Source organism: Protomyctophum bolini (genome assembly GCF_963924005.1).
Source record: "Protomyctophum bolini genome assembly, chromosome: 10".
In the NCBI taxonomy this organism is placed as follows: domain Eukaryota; kingdom Metazoa; phylum Chordata; class Actinopteri; order Myctophiformes; family Myctophidae; genus Protomyctophum; species Protomyctophum bolini.
Genome location: NC_137871.1, coordinates 15,686,063 through 15,708,950, shown reverse-complemented (window position 1 = coordinate 15,708,950; position 22,888 = coordinate 15,686,063). Strand labels below are relative to the sequence as shown.

General features: G+C 40.5%; 3 protein-coding genes across 3 annotated transcripts; 2 read left to right on the top strand and 1 right to left on the bottom strand.

Annotated features, from left to right (window-relative positions):
• Positions 1 to 761: 761 nt before the first annotated feature.
• Positions 762 to 3,492, bottom strand: LOC308322595 (uncharacterized protein). The gene is made up of 5 exons (XM_080773966.1): positions 3,407 to 3,492; positions 3,146 to 3,310; positions 2,627 to 2,726; positions 2,209 to 2,339; positions 762 to 1,792 (listed from the first exon to the last, which is right to left on the bottom strand). The coding sequence occupies exons 1-5, from the start codon at positions 3,458 to 3,460 to the stop codon at positions 1,523 to 1,525; spliced, it is 720 nt and encodes a 239-aa protein (XP_080630092.1). The 5' UTR covers positions 3,461 to 3,492; the 3' UTR covers positions 762 to 1,522.
• Positions 3,493 to 4,370: 878 nt separating this feature from the next.
• polr2g (RNA polymerase II subunit G) lies at positions 4,371 to 7,856 on the top strand. The gene is made up of 8 exons (XM_080773722.1): positions 4,371 to 4,474; positions 4,810 to 4,919; positions 5,493 to 5,652; positions 5,744 to 5,794; positions 5,904 to 5,969; positions 7,013 to 7,084; positions 7,190 to 7,223; positions 7,426 to 7,856. Exons 1-8 carry the CDS (start codon positions 4,463 to 4,465, stop codon positions 7,437 to 7,439), a joined length of 519 nt encoding a protein of 172 aa, XP_080629848.1. The 5' UTR covers positions 4,371 to 4,462; the 3' UTR covers positions 7,440 to 7,856.
• A 664-nt stretch (positions 7,857 to 8,520) lies between these two features.
• Positions 8,521 to 22,482, top strand: eef1g (eukaryotic translation elongation factor 1 gamma). Its single transcript, XM_080773924.1, has 10 exons — positions 8,521 to 8,586; positions 9,753 to 9,911; positions 10,640 to 10,703; positions 11,000 to 11,142; positions 14,481 to 14,624; positions 15,376 to 15,505; positions 16,752 to 16,962; positions 17,919 to 18,091; positions 20,389 to 20,513; positions 22,113 to 22,482. Exons 1-10 carry the CDS (start codon positions 8,575 to 8,577, stop codon positions 22,269 to 22,271), a joined length of 1,320 nt encoding a protein of 439 aa, XP_080630050.1. The 5' UTR covers positions 8,521 to 8,574; the 3' UTR covers positions 22,272 to 22,482.
• Positions 22,483 to 22,888: the final 406 nt, after the last annotated feature.

Sequence of the window (22,888 nt, the reverse complement as noted above, 5' to 3'; positions counted from 1 at the left end):
GTGTGTTTTTGGCTTCCAAAGTTTGCATGAGTCCTCCATATCAAACAAAATGCTGCAAATCATGAACATATCGTGTGATTTCCGTGACATGCACGCACGCACGCACGCACGCACGCACGCACACACACACACACACACACACACACACACACACACACACACACACACACACTCACTAGTTTGCTTTTAGGTAGATTATGAAGCACTTATTCTGGGAGTTTTAATTTCCTATGCACTTGATTGTGCAAATGGCAAATAAAGTCTATTCTATCCTAACTAATGATGGTGGATCCATGTCAATAAATGTCCAATTAAATGTCCAAACTGATCATGTCCTGTAAACTGAAAGGTTAGGCTGCACTGAAATACAGTAAAATACTGCCTTTTTAATTTTTGTACTCTCTGGCTTTCTTAGTGATCACATGTTTTTGCACGCCTGTCATTTAAAGTGTTGAAACACAGCACCGCTAATAAAGTAGGTGTTATTTTGCACAAAATAACACCTGGACCTCTTTGGTGGGGAACAACTACAAATAAAGGTAAGAAACTGAAAGCCTTCTAGTATGAAATTCTCCTTTAAGCCATGGCAAATAGCGGAATGTGCTGCCACCTAGTGGTGTATAAATGCATTTCCCCCAAAACAGCTCCTACAACATTCTGTAGTGTTCTTTAGGCATATATGTAATATAATTTTGTATATATTATATATTAATTTGTCAATGAAAGAGACAGTGTAGGAAATGAGGATGACAAATCGCTAACATTGTCAAAATATAGTTTATTTTGAAAACAAAACAATTAGATCACACCAATAAAAAATGACCCAGTTAGCCACTGCCTCTGCCTACTGAGGCCTTTGATAGAAGATATCAAAACAGAAGTGCACTTTCAAAGTGCATTTTCCCAACCGTGAACATTTACCTAACCTATATAATTTTTGGGCGATTCATTTGAAGTTATGTCATTGTTGTAATTGTTACCCAACACTTCAAAATGGTTGTGCAATGTCAGCCATAAATCATTAACAGGCATTATAATCCAGGCTTTGGGAGGTCAACATTGTGGCTTCATTTATTCCTTGACATACGTGTTGTGAGCTTGTAGATCAGCTATAACTCCTTCTTGCAATCAGGCTTCAGGGTATCAATCCTGAGAATCTCAGGTATTCCACTATAGACCTTTATAGCAACCATTTTGGCATGAAAGAGAAGGGTGAATACAGGTGATACTAAATTACTTGCTTTCAATCTAGGTCAAATACAGTGTGCTACTACCATGAGTAGAAGAGCAAGCATGCAATTATTATTATTTATTTTTTGAACTGATCTGAAATATAAAATAAAATGAAAAGCAGGTATGTGTGATTCAGACCTCACATTCTACTGACACAAACAGCTTTGCAATGCCTCAGTGACAGAGGTACTGTAGCACGTTGTTATGGATAAGTGTGAGCTCCTCTCTGGACAGGCTCTGTTAACACCTGGGTTTATATTCTTGTCAATGTGGCTGCTGTGAAAAAGGTCTATTTCCCTGCCTTGTTCCGTGGCACACGGCCCATGTTATAAAACTCGGTATTAGGCCTCATATCTGTGAGGTGAGCCAGGCGGTTGGACATGGCGAAGAAAGCAGCAATGGCAGCAATATCCCAGGCATCCTCGCGGTCAAATCCCACTTCCTCCAAAGACAGGAAATGCTGCTCGGTGATGGTGTCGCTGCGACACACAGCCATGGCGTATTCCAGCATGGCATGCTCCCGAGGTGAGATCTCTGCATTCTCATAATTGACTATGACCTGGGAAAAGTTGGCAGATGAACGTGATTTAATTTCATTTCATTTTCAAGCAGTGACCTGATTTATGTTTTTTGGCATTACTAAGGGGTGGCCAAGGAGTAAAAGCAGCCGCTTGAGAAAAGGAAGGTTCCCGGTTCAATCCCCGGCTCCCCCTTATAATTGAAGTGTCCTTAAGCAAGACACTGAACCCCTTGAGCAAGACACGGAAAGCCGAATAGCTCCCGATGAGCACGTTTGTAGCTTGCAGGGTTTCCGCCACCATCGGTGGGTGAATGTGTGCGTGAATGGTGACAGCAATGCACTCTGTAAAGTCTTTCTGATAAATACACCATTTATCATTTTACATAACATTGCTGTGTGTCCACTTCACCCATGCCTGAGTCATAATATGAAAAAGACAAACAATTATAAAGTACCTGATCAGCAAGAGTGGGATTCTTAGAATAGATGCGATGCAGTGCACTGTGGGATACCACACAGTAGAGACACTGGTTGTAGATGCTGGTGGCCACTACGATCAGCTCACGGTCTGCCTTGGTTAGTCCTCCTGGAGGACCATACAAACATAAGAAGATTAAGAACAAAGACAAACACGCCTGGGTAAAGATACAAAGTCAAAGCAGACAAACGCATGAGCACTAAACAAAGGGAATTGCGTTGCTATCTGGTTTAAACATAATAAACATTTCAGGAAATGGGGTTACTGTGTTCCAGTAGCTAGTAATTGTGTCACAAGGTCTTGTTAATAAAATAAGGTTCAAGGTTTCTGCTCGACAGCAACGATTCTCGTGTAGCTGTGCTTGCACAAGCAACATGAAAACACACAGCACCCACCTGTCTCCTTGTTCATCAGCTCATTGTAGTAAGCAAAGAAAGCTCGAAACTCAGCTGGTCTATGGGACAAGGCTTTGAAGACATTGGGCAAAAAGCCTCCCTAAAGCAAAGCAGGTGCATCGACAACAATATCAACATTAATCAAACTGAGGGAGAATAATATTTGTGCAAATGTGCTTCTATGCAACTTTCATTTCAACACCAGTTTACAATAGCCAGTGGTGGACAGTAACTGACTGTAAGAGTAAATTAATTAATTGATACTTAATAACCTTATCGATCAATTAACAGATTAGTTGATGCGTTTTATAAATATTATATATATATCACACCGGTATATAAATAAACATTTTTCTTCTTTTTTAAAGCAAGTACTCTAATTAGTACTTCTACTTTAACTCAGGTACACATTTGAGTTAAGTAATATTTGACCATACCAGGAGGATCTATACTTTGGAGTAGGCTACTGTGTGGGTCAAGTATACTTTGTCCACACAGCAAAACATTGCTGTTTGATACCTTCTGCTCCACTTCCTCCATCAGCTCAACTATATCGTAAGGCAGGTCCTTCTTGTAGGGCACAGGGTAGCGACTGATCTTCTCTGGAGGAGCATCACTGGAGGAGCAGTGTCTGGCTGCAGAAAGAAACGTCTGGCGAACCACACAATCCGACCGGAAAGACGCCTAAATGCCAAAAGCAGAAAGGTTCATGAAACAAACACTTTGACCTGTCGACAGACATGAACAATGCAATCTGTGGTGGCTCCGAAGCTAACTCACAAGCAATGTAACAGTGGAAGGACGTAGCAACCTCAAGACGCCACTGCTCGCCATATTTCAGTCAGCTCAACTAACTATTTACATGAACTTCCTTGTCTGGATCAAGGAGTATTGAATAAGGAAGCGGAGAGACACGTCACGTTTTTGACTTGAGGGGTTGCGGTCAGGAGTGTTCAGTAAAATACAATACCGGTACATTACCTTACATGCTTATCATTCAATCAAGTAAGTGTGAATAACCTCGCCTCACCAGGCTTTCCACCACCTCGGAGGTGGTGAATGGTCGTTCCAGGGTCAAAGTAATCAGTAACAATAATACCGGTATATAATTTAATGTGGTTTATGGATACTGTTTATATATCAGTCAGTGCCCTCTTGTGCAGAACTTGCCCAGTCGGACCAGAAACGTACGTTCTGTTTTATAAAAAGCATTGTGTGAACATTTAAAAACAAGATTTCAGAAAATAACGAGTAAAATGAAAATGTTTCTGAAGTTGGCTCATGACCCAGCCTCCAGTTTTCCCGTATGTGACCTCTCCTTCAATATTATACTCCTTGTTTTGTTTTTTAGACAACCCAATCATCGCCTGTTTTTTCCACACACGTGCCTAGCCTGTTGATTATTGTTATTATACACGTTTCCTTAATTTGGTTTCCTTGAATTTCATTTTAACGCGCGCGCGCACACACACACACACACACACACACACACGCACGCACGCACGCACGCACGCACACACACACACACACACACACACACACACACACACACACACACACACACGATAATACATACCGGTAATTAAATCTAAATGGGGGCCCGTATATTATGGACAGGAGATACTCACTTTGGGGGTTTTCTGTCCCACATGTGGTATGCATATCATCCCAAACACAAGAGGGCGCGCCAGCATTCTTCCTGCAGACCCCGCTTCACTACCATGCCTTGTTGTTACCCCGGAAGTGTCTGTGTTGTGAGAAGAACGGAAAATTCATTGTAAATTTAAAAGTGGGATACAATTTATCAAGTAAACATTGGAGGTGGAATCAAAAGCAATGTTTTACCATGTAAGTAGGTTCTTTCACGAGCTAACCTTCGTTACTTGATTATCATCATCGCTCATATATATTGTTAGGCAGTGAACCAGGGACTTATTTAGTTCGTTTTGTTGGACATGCATTGTTCTGGAGCCCACTGATGGCACGTTGCTGGACGTCGAGTTTAGACAATCGAATGGGACCATTAGTGTTCTGTGACACAGAACACTAATTGTTAAATAATGATAATCTGCACAGACTCTATGCAGATTATCATTATTTGATCAGTACACACCGGTCATTGAACGTCAAACAACGGTTGATTGAATGAGGCTTAAATATTGCTTGTATTTTTCTGTTCATAGATTTCTTTGGAGCATGAGATCTTGTTACATCCACGGTATTTTGGCCCCAATCTTCTTAACACTGTGAAGCAGAAACTGTTCACAGAAGTGGAGGGCACATGTACTGGCAAGTAAGTGGCATTGAGAGTTTGAGACTTATATTTGATGGTCCTAAAAAATATATGGAAATCTAATCAATTCAATTCAAATGAGCTTTATTGGCATGAGAAAACAAACGTTTGCATTGCCAAAGCAAGTACAATACAATAAAAACAGTTGAAAATGGGGAAAGTATATAGCCTACAGTTGGAGGGGGTACAGCATTTTGTAAACAGAGCTATGTCACATTGCATAAAAACAAATAGCAGCAATTCTTTGCAGTCACTTTGGGACAAATGGCAGCATTTTTTTCTCTTAGGGCTATTTGAATAACTCAGATTTAAGATCTGTTTAAAGGTAGCAGCTCTGTTTACATGCGGTCCAGCGGTCTACTTGGTACAGATCGTTGTTGCCCCAACAGGGTCACTACACCATTTACTTTACTCCTTTGTACGCAGGAGTAGCATTTTTATAAAGAATGTAAAATGTCAAAAATATAACTTTGATAACAGTCATTTGCCTTATTTAATTACTTCTGTTCAAGAAAACATATTTAAAAAATAACTTAATTTGATTTTTTGAACACAATTATCCCTTTATTTCAGGTATGGTTTTGTCATTGCTGTTACCACGATTGACAACATAGGTGCTGGTGTGATCCAGCCAGGGAGAGGGTTCGTCCTTTACCCTGTCAAATACAAGGCCATTGTCTTCCGTCCATTTAAGGGGGAAGTAGTGGATGCTGTGGTCACTCAGGTTAACAAGGTCAGTGACTAACTACAGATATTATTATGAACTGTGATTCACATCAGTTTTGGTTGTAGCTTATCTGAACTTGTTCCCGGATTCTTTGCAGGTTGGGCTGTTCACCGAAATAGGTCCCATGTCTTGTTTCATCTCCCGTCATGTGAGTCACATCACCTCACTTGAAGTTGTCTACAGAGTTGTTTGATGTTGGCCATAGGGCCTGTATTTGTAGTGTCCTTGTCCTAACCATGAATTTCTCTCTTTTGCAGTCCATTCCCTCAGAAATGGAGTTTGACCCCAACTCCAATCCCCCTTGCTATAAAACTGTTGATGAGGTAAAACTTTACATGATCACATTTGTTTTGCCAGCAGCTATTTTTTATTTATTTATTTCATTATTATAGAGGGTATGCACGTGACATCATCATCAAACCAGGAAGTTATGCAGGAAGGCCTACTGAGTGGCATGCACGTGACATCATCATCAAACCAGGAAGTTATGCAGGAAGGCCTACTGAGTGGCAAAAACTACTTTCTGGCCTTGACAGCCCATACATCCACACAGAAAAGTCATATCTGATTGCATTAAACAATGTTAAACTCACTTTGCATGTTGCTTTGCCACTCGATGTGCCATTCACTTTAAGCATGCGCATACCCTCTATTACCGGTATTTTAGTTGCGCACTGCACCAGAAACTGGTTGGATGGCATTTTGTTCAAATAGCAAGTCCACTGTGCAAGGCACTTCAAATTCAATAGAATACCTTTTTAGCAGAGATAAAATATTATAATGAAAGCAGATTGTATGTTGGAGATAGGGTTGGATGTGGAAAGAAGATGGTGGCTTGACGGCCCGGGTATCGGAGGAGACCCGGGGCTTTCTTCACCCAATGATTGATTGTGGGGGTTAGCAGAGATGGAGTACTTGTAGAGAGGCTGGGGAATTGGGAATTGGCTTTACTAAATTGGGATTTGAAGGGGAGAATTTTTCTTTCTTTTGTCTTGAAGGGGCATGTTTTGCGGAACAACATAGTCTTTTCATTATGTCTGCCCTATGATCTCTGAGATTTTTTTGGTTTGTTTACCTCTGAGTCACTGATACTTAAGAGCGGTATAACCTCCTTATATATAACTGACTATACTTGACCACTGAAGGCTGTACTCTTGTGTAAAATCTGATGTTTTTTTGTTTTTTTTAAGAACCTGTGACTTGATGACATTCATACTTTGGCTTCTGTTATAAAAACCTAAATAAAAAAGATTTTGGTTCCATTTGTACACTCAGAGTTAGAGACCTGTATCTCAAGTCTATTCTTTGTGGTGATGGCAAAGAGCTGCTCAGAATCACTTAAATATTTGCTTTATTTTGTTTTAAGGACATTGTAATCCAGCAAGATGATGAGATCCGGCTTAAGATTGTGGGAACAAGAGTGGATAAAAATGACATTGTAAGAATACTTTCAGTAAAGCACTATCTGTCAATATGCAAAATGTTTTATAATGTTGATTTACACTTCGTTACTTACATGGTTGTAATGTATTCCTTTTTTCAGTTTGCCATTGGATCACTCATGGATGATTATCTTGGTAAGTATATCACAATATCTGAGAATCACAGTTCATTTTGGTCAACTGATGTGGTCCATGGAAAATATATAGATAGCTTATTTCCTATTTTAACCATTGTACTATACTCTGGTCAAGAATGTGTGAAGTTCACCTTTAAAGAGTTTCCTTAAACGTGTCAGTAAATCCTTAACTCCTAAACATTTTATCTGTCTTTTCCCAGGTCTTGTCAGCTGATTTTTCTGTCACCTTTCATTTGGGATGTGTGTAAAGGCGTGGTTATTTTGTTAACATTTTGTATTTTTCTGTTTGTTTTATGGAAAATTGTCTAAAATGAATTACATTTAAGCCTGATTTCATCTTTAGTTGCATGACTGTCGCATGTAAAAAAAAAATAGCTGACCTACAAGCTCACAGCACGTCTCATCTGCCACTCATTGAGCTATTAAGTCCACTTTTTTCAAGTCGCAGCACTGTCGTGTGACAGCATAGATTAGGCTTTAGTAGACAGAATGACATGCATGTTGACATGTATTGTTGTAATTCAACACTCTTAATTTTAGCTCACCCCCATTATATTTTATGTAACTCTCCAACTCGGTTACATATTCTTGGATTTTGTACCTGGACTGTAATAAAACATTTTATTTGTTACTACGATGTCCTCTTTTCTGTTCAAAAATCAAATGTACTGTGTTGTTTAACATCTGAATGTGTTGGTGTAATCACTGTCACCTTTATTTTTACAATTTGATACATGCTACTAACTAGCCTATACAGTTAAATGATATGCATAGTTTGTCTTTCTGTATAACTTCTGAATCTGACATGTGTAGGCCTACATATAGGCCTACTGTGTATTCCACTATGAATAATTAATTCTCGTACAGTACATGCTATTGCAAGTCAAATTTACACAAATATATGCATTACTATGCATATTTGCCTCCCGGCCGAGGCTACACTATCATAGTTATATATATATATATATATATATATATATCCATTACAATACACGTAAACGTTTCTACAGTTTTGAGATTATTATGAAATCACAGACATTTAGACATTTAGAAATCCACAATAATAAATCAAGTAGGCTTACACCTGCAAAATAGCATACTCCTTGGATTTATTTTGTATTGTGGCTTTCTATTCCAACGGTTGTCTTTTGTGTGATAGTATTATTGTCTTGGGAAAGGTAGTACAATAATACGCTTATACGGACATTTAGGCATAATTTATTTTATTCCATTTTCACATGCATTTTGTGGACGAAACGTTTAAATACGGCGACGTGGGCGCGACACTGTGCCGGCTTTGAATACGTCAGTGAAGCGCGACATCGCTCTTCCTTTCTCTCGTCCTGAAGATGGCGGCAGGGGTGAGTAAGATGGAGCAATAGACACCCATTCAACTTTCCCCGCTGTTTGTAGCCTCTATCCCATGAAAATCAGCGCCATCCGAGTGCCTACCGAACAACGCTCACTACATAATATCGTTCCGGCATGTTGCGAAACCGATGTTGAAGATATTTAGTGATACGCTTGTTCAGCGTTCATCCCAGCCCTTTATACATTGACGTAACGTTACATATACAGGCAGCCGGCTGTATGCATGACGCCCCTCTGACCTGATGTGTGCCACGTTAACTTAGCTGTGTTCGCTCCGATAGAATTTATATTGTTACCACTAGGACGTTTTCTTCTTTGTTTAATTCTCAGTGAGCTGTAATGTTGGAAATGATTAAAGGCTGTGCAATGCGTGTTACTGTTCATGTCTTTTTAAGTTTGGTAAATGAGAGTGAACTCTGTTATGTTCCGGTGTTGGTGGCTAGTTAGCCTAAATAGAAACCGAATATGTACAGGAATAGCAAAGTAGTTGGCTCACTTAAGTTGATTCATGTCATTAGTCTCATTATTACATAATCTTATGTTATAGGCATTTTGTCAGACAGCCACCTAGCTAACCCCTCCATTGTTTAATTATTTCAATGGACTGTTCTGGTATCTTCGGTTTGGGACTCTGGGAGCCTTTTTTTAAATAAAATCACACCTGTATGAAGTGAGGGGCGCTTTACCAACCCTTATCACCTTGTATAATCGTGATATCATAACAACATATGCCAATTTTATCAGTGACAGACAAAACAAGCATTGTTAATGGCATTAATGTTTGTTAGTGACAAAACAAACATTAAACTGTCCATTGTCAATGGCGTTTTAATGTTTGTCTAGGAAAGACAAACATTAAACTTGTATAAAAGCCCCTCAATAATACATTTGGAGGATTTTTGTTGTAATTGCTGAATCAGGAAGTAAACTTAGTTCTTTGCTTTGGTCTGTAGACTATATTGGGGTACTGGTAGGCTGCATACTAGCATTGAAACGTTGGGCCTTTTGGTGCCATTGACACTGGTTCTATAAGAACCCCCACCCCCTAATGATGTGACATGATATTAGTTCAAATGCTTCCCAGGTTAGAGGTGATGTACTTCTACGTTAGCTGTTAACTCACTAAGCAGTTTTGGTTTCTCTCTTGTTTCTTTAGACCCTGTACACGTACCCAGACAACTGGCGGGCCTTCAAGGCTCAGATCGCGGCCCAGTATAGCGGTGCTCGCCTCAAGACGGCCAGCAGCCCCCCTGCCTTCACCTTCGGGCAGACGAACCGTACCCCAAACTTCCTGAGCAACTTCCCCCTGGGCAAGGTCAGTAAGAGTTGTGATATTCAATCTAGTAAGTGGGCAGGCATTGGGGTGGGGTTTCTCCTTTGCAAGATACTGCCATCCTCGGTACATGTGGGCCATGTCTGGCTGTTGTCTTTTATTTATTTATATTTATTTATAAAAAACAAAAAAAACAAGCTGTCATGGAATAAAATGTCCCAAAAAAGCAAGCATGTCAAACAGAAGTATTTTTCTATTGGTATAATGAGGTGGAACAACTGGTTGGATAACTTGGGGTGGTCCTCATAACAGGTATGAGAATCCTCTAGACTACACCTACGTTGTGTAAGTAATGCACTTTCTTTAGTGCAGGTTACTGCCAGGTCTCTCACAATTATTATATAATCGCCTGATCGAAACTATTGGAGGTAATCACAATTATTTTACATGTCAATCGTTTACATTTATCAGTTAAAATTAATCTGAATGTTTATTTTCAAAAATGGCAAAAAAGTTAATCTAGGCACCTATTTTCCACTATTGAATGTCTTGAAATTGTTGCCTGACCGAGTGGCCTGTCATTGTCAGTCATTTCTTTGTATAAGTTCATTGTAATTTCTGCCCCATCAATTTTTGTTGACAAAGCCTAAAGGCAAAAAGAAATAAATGTTATCCCAATGTCAAATCTAAATTTAATAATTAATCACAATTATTTGTATGACATGATCGCGACAAACTTACTCACTGCCTGACACTGTCCCACTCTACAGGTCCCTGCTTACCAGGGAGATGACGGCTTCTGTCTGTTTGAGAGTAATGCCATTGCTCACTACCGTAAGTCTCTAACATCACATGAGGTTGTTTTTAATGTCCTTGGTGATTCTAGATTCTAAGTCACCTGTAGAGAAAGCTGTAGAGTAAGATTGTTTAGCTTGTTCTATGAGGTATATAGTATTTAATATTGGTGTACTGTAGAAGTAGCCGCTTGTGCGGTATGTTATCTTTTTTTAGAAGTAATTTTTTATAATGTGATAATGGTTATCTCCCAGCAGTATCAAGGGCTCTGTTTGTCTTGAGGCTTTGAATTGATATTATGTTTTGTTTATTCTTATCTCCACCATACACTACAGTGAGCAATGATGCCCTGCGCGGTGCCACTCCCCAGGCTGCAGCTCAGGTGCTGCAGTGGGTTAGCTTCGCTGACGCAGAGATCATCCCTCCAGCCAGTGCATGGGTCTTCCCCACCCTTGGAATCATGCAGTTCAACAAGCAGGTACACTTTATGTCAATGTTGTCAGGCAGATTTTGAAATGTCCTAAAACCTAAGGCAGTTTTATGAAAGACACCCTGAAACCTGAGGTCTTTCTGAGAAACTTGACTGAACTGGCAGACTACAAAACTACAAGGGGATGTGCATTGTGCATGCATTGCCAGCTTCAGGGATGAAGTAACCCTGAAGCTGCAGCTGGTCTAAATGGGTTAAACCTCAGTACTTAGTAAAACGGACAGTTGTAAATGTACTTTACTCTAGCCTACAATTTTGAAAATTGTCCAGAACACGCCACATTCAGGTCTAACCCAAGGAAGTTATGTTGATGCTTTGAAGATCTGTTTACATTCCATGTGCATAAAAACAGTGTTGTGATTGTTTGAAAAATGAAGTTTATTTAACCACATGAATCCCTATGCTGGACTGCAAACATTCAGAGAAAATGGCCGATCTACAAACTCTAAGCATCGCAATGCATTGAGAGCATGTAGATCGCAAATGCATTTGGCGTAGAGGGAAATGCATATCATTTCAAAAGTTACAATTTGTTTACCGCGTTACTGAAACGTCAGCGAAGAAGGGAAAGCTCGGCTCACTTTAATCATATACCTACTGAAATCCACCATGACTGCATGCGTTTTGCCATGAACGCAGGACCAGCGCTTTAGATGTGGAGTTTGTACTGTCTGAACTACCTGCATGGACATGCTGTTTAAATGCTGCAGGGAGAAGGAGGTACTACTGAATGTCACTCACCCAAAAAAGCAGGTCAAGCTCAGACTGCATCACATCGTGTGATTTAACTTCACGTGCATAAGTAGCCTTGGGAACAGTTCGTTCCAGAGCCATCGGGCCCATTTTGTTTATGTGAAGCAACTTTTGAGTTGAGTCTATATACCGGTAATTGTATTATTAGATGGGTGCCAAATTGCCAATGTCCTGTTTCTGTAGTATGAGGCAGTTTGTTCTACAGGTCCACCCCCCTGGATGCTAGTATGTCTTGGGGACTTGCCCAAAATCCAATCCTTGGTTGCTGAGTGCCAAGCAGGGTGCTATTGCTTGGGTACCAATAGTCTTTGTTATGATTTAGCTGGGGATTGAACTGCAACCTTCCAATCTCAGGTTTCTAAATCTAGTTTGTCAAGATTGTCCCAGATCACACGGCGCACGCATGCAAATGAGATCACTAAAACTCCAGCAGTACAATTTAATTGGCTATTTTGGAAGTTTTTTAGAATGTTTTAAGGAAGGATTTTTTACCTGGAACAGGAAATGTTTATGCCACCTTCTGGAAAAGAGAACTACAGACAGTTATGTACAGTCTATTGGTCAATAATATAGTTTGCTATCTCTGCAGAACACTCTATTTGGGTGAGCCGTTAGGTTGGACAGGGAATGGGAATAATGAGCTACGCCACATTTTCTGACCAGATGCCTCCCCAGTCGAACTCAAAAACACATTTTCCAATTTAATGGTTCTACATGCTAGGGCTTTCACTTCTAGTGATTTTATTAGTTGCCTAGTTTACTAGTCGACTAGTTGTTTAACTACCGGTAGTCAAGTTTTCTTTTTTGTACCAAATTGTACCTAGTGGATTTACTAGTTGAATAGTCGACTATTGCTCAAAGGACGACTTAAGTTGTTTTTCAACCAAGGTTCATGTTTTAGTTTGTTAAAGAAAGTAAAAGATAAGCGTAAATTGTTTCATTTGCTGCTTTCTTTCATTTTAGCAATTTTTGACAGTGCGGCGGAGGCATTCGAACATGGGGCTAAATATGTCATTCTTTACAAAATTTTGTAGCGATTTATTTGATTACTGTAGGCCTACTGGACCCCATAAAATTACGTCTGGCCACAAAAGATGACGTGATCTATTGAATGTCAAGGGGCAGGTGACACACTCAGGGCTTAAAGTGCTCCGTTCCTGGGGTCGGATTTCCGTCTTGAGGACTTGATATGGGCCATTTGTGAGATCAATGCATATCTGCAAAACTTATTAAGGGGGGGTGTATGTATGGCCACGGTGTGAACATTATGGTACACGTGAATTAAGTCATCAAAACGCAGCATATACTTTCTACTAGCTTCCATTCGCACTCAATAGACTCAAATAATATTCGATATATAATATATCGATCAGCTGCAGAATGCACCACGCGCTGCTGAATGTAACCCGACACCGAAGTGTTGGCATGCTGGTGTCGTGACTCGTGCGCACTGCTGCGCACAGTAAATGGCAGATCTGCAAGCTCACAGCGTGTCACAACTGCTACACGCTGTGAGCTTGTATATCTGCTTTTTGCTGCACGAAACACCAGTGCGCAACTATAGTCTGTTGTGCTCGATTCGATTTCCCCCTGCTATACATGAAGTCATGTTGAAAATGTAGTCTCAACCAGCAAAATGTATATCATCCACTTCTATATACTGTAAAAAGCGTAGAAGCAAACAGAATCCTCCGTCACTGGGCAAGGCGGTGTCCTTTCATGGCACTGAGTCTTATATCTGACGGGGGTAGAGAGACGTGAGTCCATATTAATCCCAGTCGTCTCTGCTTGGTGAGGAAGAAGGCTGGTTCATGCTGTGGACACATTAAACAAGATGACTGTTTACCAAAGTTGTGTTCATTGGCTGTATTTTTGGTGGTGCAACCACTCCTATAGACAGCTATGTATTGTGTGACAGTAAATGGCAGATCTGCTCACAGTGTGTCACAAATGCTACCCGCTGTGAGCTTGTATATCTGCTATTTGCTGCACGAAACACCAGTGCGCAACTATAGTCTGTTGTGCTCGATTCGATTTCCCCCTGCTATTCTGACTTAAAAGTAGCACAGATTTAATTTACCACTGAAGTTATGGAAGTTTCTCCATATGGATCATCCAAAAGATGAAATTACAGGAATAATGGAAGTCTAAATCGAAAGCACAGAACACCACACAGAATTATTTTGTTGACGGGGAAGGCAGCCGTTCGGTTACTTGCATTAAATTAGACAATGCTGCGGAACACTTGCGATGTTTGTCAATTAGAGATTTGAGAGGATTTATTTGTCTCACAAACGTTACCCATACAGGCGTGCCAATGCAAACACTTAGGGCGGTGTTTCTGTTCATCTCATCTTTTATGGTCTGTGCTGTCAAAGGCAGTCGTGTCAGACTATAGTAAATTATGAAGAAATGTCCGTAAAATTGTTTTAAAAAAAAATTATTGTCAAAAATCGCTAAAATGAAAAAGCGGCAAATGAGAAATTCAGTTGTCCTTTAAAGCCCTACTACATGCCTTATTGTACTTTTATCTAATTCCACATGATTCTATCTCCCTTCCCTTGTCTCTTCAGGCCACAGAGCAGGCCAAGGAGGAGGTGAAAAAGGTTTTGACAGTGCTCAACAATCACCTGAACACTCGTACCTTCCTGGTTGGTGAGAGGGTCACCCTTGCCGATATCAGTGTAGCCTGCTCCATGCTCTGGCTCTACAAACAGGTAAGCACATGGCCACTCAGAAAAAGTAACAGAGATGCACCGCTTACAATATTCTTGGCCGATAACTAATTCCTCTTTTTTTTATTTGTCTGACCTGCCGGTACCAGTTTTGCAGATGACCGTTTTTCTATCAAAGAACTGCGGTTTCTCAGATTGCCCTTTTTTTATGACAATTTTGAGAATACTGAAACGAGAACTTTTAATAATTGTGCAGTAAAAAGCGTAGAAGCAAACGGAATCCTCCGTCACTGGGCAAGGCGGTGTCCTTTCATGGCACTCTGTCTTATATCTGACGGGGGTAGAGAGACATGAGTCCATATTAATCCCAGTCGTCTCTGCTTGGTGAGGAAGAAGGCTGGTTCATGCTGTGGACACATTAAACAAGATGACTATTTACCAAAGTTGTGTTCAAATTGGCTGTATTTCTGGTGGTGCAACCACTCGTATAGACAGCTATGTATTGTGTGTGTTCCCTTTTTTGATAATAAAAAATGAAATCTTGGCTATTCAAAATGAAATGTATAGATGAATACTTTTTCAGGATGGAGAAGTTGGGTTTCAACAGAGGCTAAATCACCTGCTTGCCCCCCTTCACATACATCTTAGCTATTTTTCAAGGGCAGCAGAAGCCAAATTTATGTTGCGCTAATAGCAAGTAAATGGCATTGGTTTGAATCCATGCCCACGCCCTATCTTGTTCAACTCTAAGCTTTCATTACCTTGATCCTGTCCCTGTCTCTTCCTTCTGCAGGTCCTAGAACCTTCTTTCCGCCAGCCATACCCAAATGTGACACGTTGGTTTGCCACGTGTGTCAACCAGCCACAGTTCAAAGCGGTCCTTGGGGAGGTCAGGCCGTGTGAAAAGATGGCTCAGTTTGACTGTGAGTTTTTAAACATGGAAAATGAAGTCATGTTGAAAATGTAGTCTCAACCAGCAAAATGTTGTGACAAATATCCACTTCTATATACTATAAAAAGCGTAGAAGCAAACAGAATCCTCCGTCACTGGGCAAGGCGGTGTCCTTTCATGGCACTCGGTCTTATATCTGACGGGGGTAGAGAGACGTGAGTCCATATTAATCCCAGTCGTCTCTGCTTGGTGAGGAAAAAGGCTGGTTCATGCTGTGGACACATTAAACAAGATGACTATTTACCAAAGTTGTGTTCAAATTGGCTGTATTTTTGGTGGTGCAACCACTCCTATAGACAGCTATGTATTGTGTGACCCTGGGTCTGTCCCTGGCTGGGTTTGTCCGAGCACAAATAGCGTTGTAGCGTTTGTTCACCACCAAGTGTCACTGTTGCACAGCCTAACACACAGACAAGCCAGGGAGGAGGTCTAGTACAGTACAGCACCACTCACTTAGACGGGTCTGATTTCTGCTTTTGTAACTGTATTGTATTAGTTTACCTAATATGCAATTGCTTTGGCTAAATTTTAGTTTAATTCTATTTGGAACAACTTGTGATATTGCATTGTGCCTGTGCTTGCGCTTGTACTGAAGCGAATCACGCAATATATATTTCTGTGAATCCCTGCAAAGAAGTTCAGGAAACAAATTTGGCTCATACATGAAATCTGATAACTCCTCACATTATTTCTAAAGCGTAATGCTTTACTAGAAGAGTAATATTTTATAATCTGATGTAGTTTTGAAACCGTTTAGAAGCTTTAGTGATGTTTCTTTGACTCCGAAAAGTCTTTAATATGGCTGAGATGAAAAGCCAAATTTGGCTCTACACAATAAAAGGCATTATTTGTGTCAGAATCCATCTGGAACATTTTAAGTGTTTGCAAATATGTGTTCTGGCTGTACTTGTGCTGACTCACACTTCTATGTATTTCACAATGCCACATTTTGGTCTCAGGTCCCTGACCAGATACTCTGTACTACTTTGTTAATCCATTTTGGGCAGGAACCCCTTTTGGTGTTGGCATTATGTTATACTTTAGCTATTGAAAAATAGCAGATCTACAAGCTCATAGGTCTGCTATTTTTGAAAAATCGAAGAACGACTGACATAGAAACATAACTTTTTCAGAAAACTGTCAGGAAGTGGAAGACCTTTTTAGATCTGATCTCTGGTCAAAATGGGTAAAGCGTACGCTATTCTGCTATCCTCCAGCCAAGAAGTTTGGTGAGATGCAGCCTAAGAAAGACGCTCCTCCTAAGAAAGAGAAGGCTGCAAAGGATGGCGCCAAACCCGTGGAGAAGAAAGAGAAGAAGAAAGAAGAGAAGAAGCCCAGCCCTGCTGATGATGATGAGATGGATGAATGTGAAGCAGCTCTGGCCTGTGAGCCCAAAACAAAGGACCCTTTCGCACATCTGCCAAAGAGGTAAAGAAATCATAACAAAAAGGACTTGGCATATATTGCATTACGTATCGCAAGCATTCCCCATATTTTTTGCATATTGTGCAGAGACTCTTCCTTCCTGACCCATTCAGTTTGTTTAAACTGCAGTCACTCCCCATATTTTGCAGCAGCCCCACCACAAAACTAACTTCACATTTCACAACTAGACTTCATTCCCTAAAGTTTCTTACATCTCCAGATGTCTCTTTGAATAGTTAATAGTTGTTTATTTGTTGACAGATTATGGTATGTTGTTAATGTTAATACATTACTTATTATGTTGACGTATTTTCATCCGTATCCTGGTTTTGGTTTACTAAGGTTCATCGTATTTAGTTTGAACTTGGACTACATTATGTTATATTGTGTTGGCACATTGCAAAGCAAAGTCTTGGGGGATACCCAACAAATATCCACTTCTATATACTGTATAAAGCGTAGAAGCAAACTGAATCCTCCGTCACTGGGCAAGGCGGTGTCCTTTCATGGCACTGAGTCTTATATCTGACGGGGGTAGAGAGACGTGAGTCCATATTAATCCCAGTCGTCTCTGCTTGGTGAGGAAGAAGGCTGGTTCATGCTGTGGACACATTGAAAAGATGACCGTTTACCAAAGTTGCGTTCAAATTGGCTGTTTTTATTTGTTGTAACTAACTATTAGTATTAGGTTACCTAATAAGCAATAGCTTTTGGCTAAATTCCATTTGGAATAACTTGTGATATTAACATAAGCACATTATGCCTGTTCTTGATTTGTACTGAAGCGAATCGCACAATTTACACATTGAACAAGTTGGACCATCACAGATCTTAATAAACTATGTATATAGCACCTTTCTAAAGCAAGTTTAAAAAATGCCTTGCAAAAAAGGGATTTAAAAAAACCCACTGCTCTTGTCCTGTACCCATTTAACATCAGATCCTTTTCCTCATTCCAGCAATTTCATCATGGATGAGTTCAAGAGGACGTACTCCAATGAGGACACCCTGTCTGTAGCCATCCCCTACTTCTGGGAGCATTTTGATCGCGAGGGCTACTCCATCTGGTACGGAGAATACAAGTTCCCAGAAGAGCTCACCCAGGTCTTCATGAGCTGCAACCTCATCACAGGTGAGACGCCAACAGCAACCACTAGATTGTCTTCAGTAGTAGCCTGCTGGCTAGTCTATTGATCTACAAACATGATTGTTCCACAGGCATGTTTCCATCATAATTTGCATATTATGGTGGCTGGCGAGCAGATTGACACGCCTCGCATGCCGCCTGAATGTTAATCAACATGCAAACAAAACTAGACTGAGTACTATAGACTAATAACTCTTGAGTCCAAAATGTCTTATGACCCCTCCACGAAAAGGCCTAGTTGTCCTGACCCCTTCCATCCATCATTTATACATTAAATTAGTGAGTACTTACTATACTGTTATTCATCTATAGTACTCAAGGTTGGATGAGAGCAGGAAAGGGAATAGCTTTTGCTTTCCTAGTTGTGTGTGTGTGTGTGTGTGTGTGTATATATATATATTACACATACATACACATTTTGTCCCCCCATCAATGTTCAAAGATCAGCCGTTAAAAACGGAACTGAAACTAGCTTTAGTTTCTACAAATCCTCAGCTTCCTCACTGTGCAATTGCAAGCTTTATAAAGCTGAAACACACGTCCTCCCTGTCTCACAAGGTCCAGCACTTAATTCTTAACTTTTGCTATCAAGGCTGGATGTTAAAACTTGTGTCAGTTATGATGATCAGTTATGATCACCAGTTAATTCATCAATTTGATTAACAGGAGTTATTACAGGAGAGGCAGAGGGCCACCCGGGAAACCGATTATCCCGCAGCGGCACAATTTATTACTTTGTATGAATATTAAAAAGACAGTAAGTCAGTAAATGGTAAAGTTCTACAGGTGTTTTGCCACATTGTTGCTGCCAATGGTGCAAATTGTGGTAGGCTAGTCTGCCCTGTGATTTTGGCTTAGTCCCTAAGAAAATTCTTAGTTTGTCTAAAGAAGTTTTAGTCTGTGAGGGCTGCATGCCAGCAGAAAGACAGTCGTGTCTAATCTCTGTTCATTGACGGCGTGTTACTATAGTAACCTGACGCTGCACATGTTGCAGCCAAATATATACTGTAACACAATGGGGTCGTGCGTTGAAAATGGTGTCACAGACGTGATGCATGGTGAGCTTGTACTTGTAGATCTCCCATTCGACCCGCTATATGGCGAAATATAAGTCAAGCTGAGGACTGGGGAACTGTTCTCACATTTTCTTTTCTAGTGTGAATATTACAGCAATCAGTAATTTACTTTTTTGAGTTGATGATGGCTCATTGCCATTGTGACTTATTTAAAATGAGACCAGACTATGTTTGACGTAGTTTACTTTAATGTGAGCTTAAGTAGCCCTTCACGTGAAGCCTTTCTATCGTTGTACTCTGTCGAAGTGGATGGTGATCGGTATGATGTGAAATCTGACCGTAGTAATCTAAACTTGAATATGTTGGAATATGACTAAAGCACTTTTTTTTATTTCAATAAATCGATTAATATCGATATACGATATATCGTTACATGCCTAGCATGTAGTCTGAAAGTACCCCAGCCCTCTCTTAAACCAATTGTAATGTATAGATAAAGTTGTCGGCGTTAACTGTGCTTGATGTGATGTTATTCAATGATAAATACTGATTTGTTTAAGAAGAGTTGTTACTCCGGTCATTCTATTCCATAAGAAAATAATTGAATCGATATGATGACACAGGTTTTTGGGGCTGCCCAACAAATATCGACTTCTGTGAAAGACGGAAGAAAAACGTCATCCTCTGTCACTGGGCAAGGCGGTGCCCTTTCATGGCACTCAGTCTTATATCTGATGGGGGTAGAGAGACGAGAGTCCATATTAATCCCAGTCATCTCTGCTTGGTGAGAAAGGCTGGTTCATGCTGTGGACACATTGAACATTGATCTGTTTACTAAAGTTGCATTTAAATAGTATGTAAGAAGCATGTCTATCTATGACTGATCATGTGTGCAATCATCTGCAACTCCTTGGCACTTTGCAACGTGATTTCTAGAACGATGAACACTGATCTTGAATGCGGTTTGTATTATGTGGGTGTTGTCCCCTTTACCAGACAGAGGGAGAAATCAAAGGTAATGTCTGCCCTGAGGGATTGGGAGGTCATGTTTAAATCCCCCGGCCAGTCGTATCAAAGAATATTGAAGAAAATGGAACCCAATGCCTCCTTACTTTGCATCCAGGGTTTCGATTTGCAATAAGTCCCTGTGCTTGGCCTCCTTGCGCTACAGAAACTGGAGATTGGCTACTGCCCTATGTCCCATATGGCTCGGGGAACCGTTGTATCCAAGGCTACTTATTTACCACTTAATTTTTCTCTTCCCAGGTATGTTCCAGCGTCTGGACAAACTCCGAAAGAATGGCTTCGCCAGCGTTATTCTGTTTGGTGGCAACAATGAGGGCACCATCTCTGGAATCTGGATCTTCAGAGGCCAGGACCTCGCTTTCACTGTAAGTAACTGGAAGGCAAGAACATGTTAAGCCCACCACACACCGGCTGCGTCCGCCGCGCCGCGCCGCCCGGCGCGCCGATAGAACACAGTTCTATTTTCCAGGCGCCGCAGACGGTCGCAGACGGTGTGCGATGGGCTTTATATGAAACGTCCCGAATTTAAGCTGTGTTTCTTCTGTAACCAACAGCTAGCCAGTGCTGGTTTAACATGGGTTCTATTCTCTACATGTAAATTAATTTGCTGTAGTGTGCATGTAATCACTGAACAAGCAAACATGACTGGAAATGTATTTGGGTGTCCTTTATGTAGCCCAGTGGTTTTCAAACCTTTTAATATCAAGGTCCATTATTTATTCTGCATTTGAGCCACAGACCACCATCTGATGAGATTTAGCCTCTCAGACCCAAAAATAAAGAATATTTTGTTGTCATTGGATTAGATTTTGTCTACAATTCCATGCTTTTGGCAAACGATCAAAATAACAATTCTACACTCTAATTGTGTAGACTTCTTGTAAATGAAGTAATGCAGATGTTTAACAATAATTTAACACTAAGCCCGGCCGAAACGTAACTGTAGATTTAGTCTAGCAGCCCGCCAGAACCGTAGCCTATGTTTTCTAGGCTTTATATTCTTTAATCCATGTTTTGATCGGATCGCATCGATGGCTCTCTCGTTAGTGTAAAGTGTGACAGTGGACTTGCACTCTATGTGCTGCTTTCTGTGGCCTGCATCTCCAAATCGGCGCAATGAATGTCGTTTCTGGTGAAAACAAAAATTTCAACTACCGACAGCAGGAGCTGTGATACACTCGGTCGTGTTTTTTTTCTGCACCGAGCGAGAGAACAACCGGTCAAGACACCACACACAGCATTACGTCATCGTAACATCCGGTTACGGATATTTGGCTCTTCAAAATAAGGGTTGACCACCTGGAACCCCCTCATGGATCACTGGTTGAAAACCACTGGTATAGCCTATTCTGCATTTTCTTAACCATGTTAACCCTATATAATTATAGGTATTTCAAATGTCAACCCCTTTTGGTGTTTTAAGCATTGTTATACTTTAGCTATCGAGTGCTGTGTTACGAGCTTGTAGGTTTGCTATTTTTGAAAAACCGTGAAATGTGGCCTAAAGCTTTGAATATATATATATATATATATATATATATATATATATATATTCTTTCAGAGCTAAGGTTTTTAACTCAAATCTTTGCATGTTCAGATGGGGGGTGGGGTCATAATTCTGGGGGTCCTTGGCCTAGGCTCCTTGGCCCTGTTATGCCATGCTCAAAGGACAATCTGGCTACTTAAGTTTTGCATCGTGATGTGCGGAGTGGGAACTCTTGTCTGATCAGTGGATATCGATAAATCCTCATATGGAGAACCCTGACGTCACTTGCCGAATAGATTTACCTGAAAATCATACAACAGAATATAATTTGAGTGTGCGGTTTTATTATTGATCTAAAGTTACACATAACCGGAGTCTACACTGGATGAAAGGCTTTCCACAGCAATGAGTGACCTTAATATATGTAACCCTCTGTCCATTCACAATCGAACCAACACATTCTCTGTTCTTTCTGCAGCTGTCTGATGACTGGCAAATTGATTATGAGTCATACCAATGGCGCAAATTGGATCCAGACAGTGAAGAGTGCAAGACCATGGTGAAGGAGTACTTTGCCTGGGAGGGAGAGTTCAAGCACGTGGGCAAGCCCGTGAGCCAGGGCAAGGTCTTCAAGTGATGGACACTCAGTGGACAGTCAGTTAACAGCACTCTGCGCTTCTGCTATTCGTCAACTCAAAAAGAAACATGCGGACTTCCTGACATCAGTACTATTAAACTGAAAGAATGACTTGGAACAACATCACTATAAAGTCAGCAGTGGATTTATCCCCGTCGCCTCTTGTTTTTTTTAGTTCAATATTAATAAAGAAGCATTTTCCACAATGTCATTTTGGGGATTGATTTGTTTGGTATAGGAACATAAGGTCTATAATGCATACGTTCCATATGTGTTAAGTATCTAGAGTTGGCTTTTGTGCCTGAGTTTTTGCCTTGAGTTATCCTTACCCAAAATATAAAATGTCCATGATTCTCCTACACAACCATGGATTTAAGCCCAGAAAAAGACAAGACAGGACAGGACTGACATTTCATAAATGGTTGAGTATATAATGGCCTAATGCAGTGAACAATAAATGATAAACTCAAAGCTTGTGACTCAACCTTATTTTCCTTGGGAGAAACCGTTGGAACTTGACCCCTTCCCATATTTAGTTTTTAATGTATATATATACTTCAACATATCCTACTACTTCAATTGGGATATCATGGCCCCACCATTGAAATGAGAATTAT

Bases quoted from the DNA above. Each gene is read 5' to 3' on its own strand.
- LOC308322595 (XM_080773966.1), bottom strand. From the start codon at position 3,460: ATGGCGAGCAGTGGCGTCTTGAGGTTGCTACGTCCTTCCACTGTTACA. The intron at 3,311-3,406 runs GTGAGTTAGCTT...TTTGGCATTTAG, and splicing joins CTTCCACTGTTACATTGCTT to GCGTCTTTCCGGTCGGATTG. The intron at 2,727-3,145 runs GTATCAAACAGC...GCTTTGCTTTAG, and splicing joins TGGAGGAAGTGGAGCAGAAG to GGAGGCTTTTTGCCCAATGT.
- eef1g (XM_080773924.1), top strand. The intron at 14,625-15,375 runs GTAAGCACATGG...TTCCTTCTGCAG, and splicing joins TGCTCTGGCTCTACAAACAG to GTCCTAGAACCTTCTTTCCG. The intron at 15,506-16,751 runs GTGAGTTTTTAA...GCTATCCTCCAG, and splicing joins AAAGATGGCTCAGTTTGACT to CCAAGAAGTTTGGTGAGATG.
- polr2g (XM_080773722.1), top strand. The intron at 5,970-7,012 runs GTAAAACTTTAC...TTTTGTTTTAAG, and splicing joins GCTATAAAACTGTTGATGAG to GACATTGTAATCCAGCAAGA. The intron at 7,085-7,189 runs GTAAGAATACTT...TCCTTTTTTCAG, and splicing joins GAGTGGATAAAAATGACATT to TTTGCCATTGGATCACTCAT.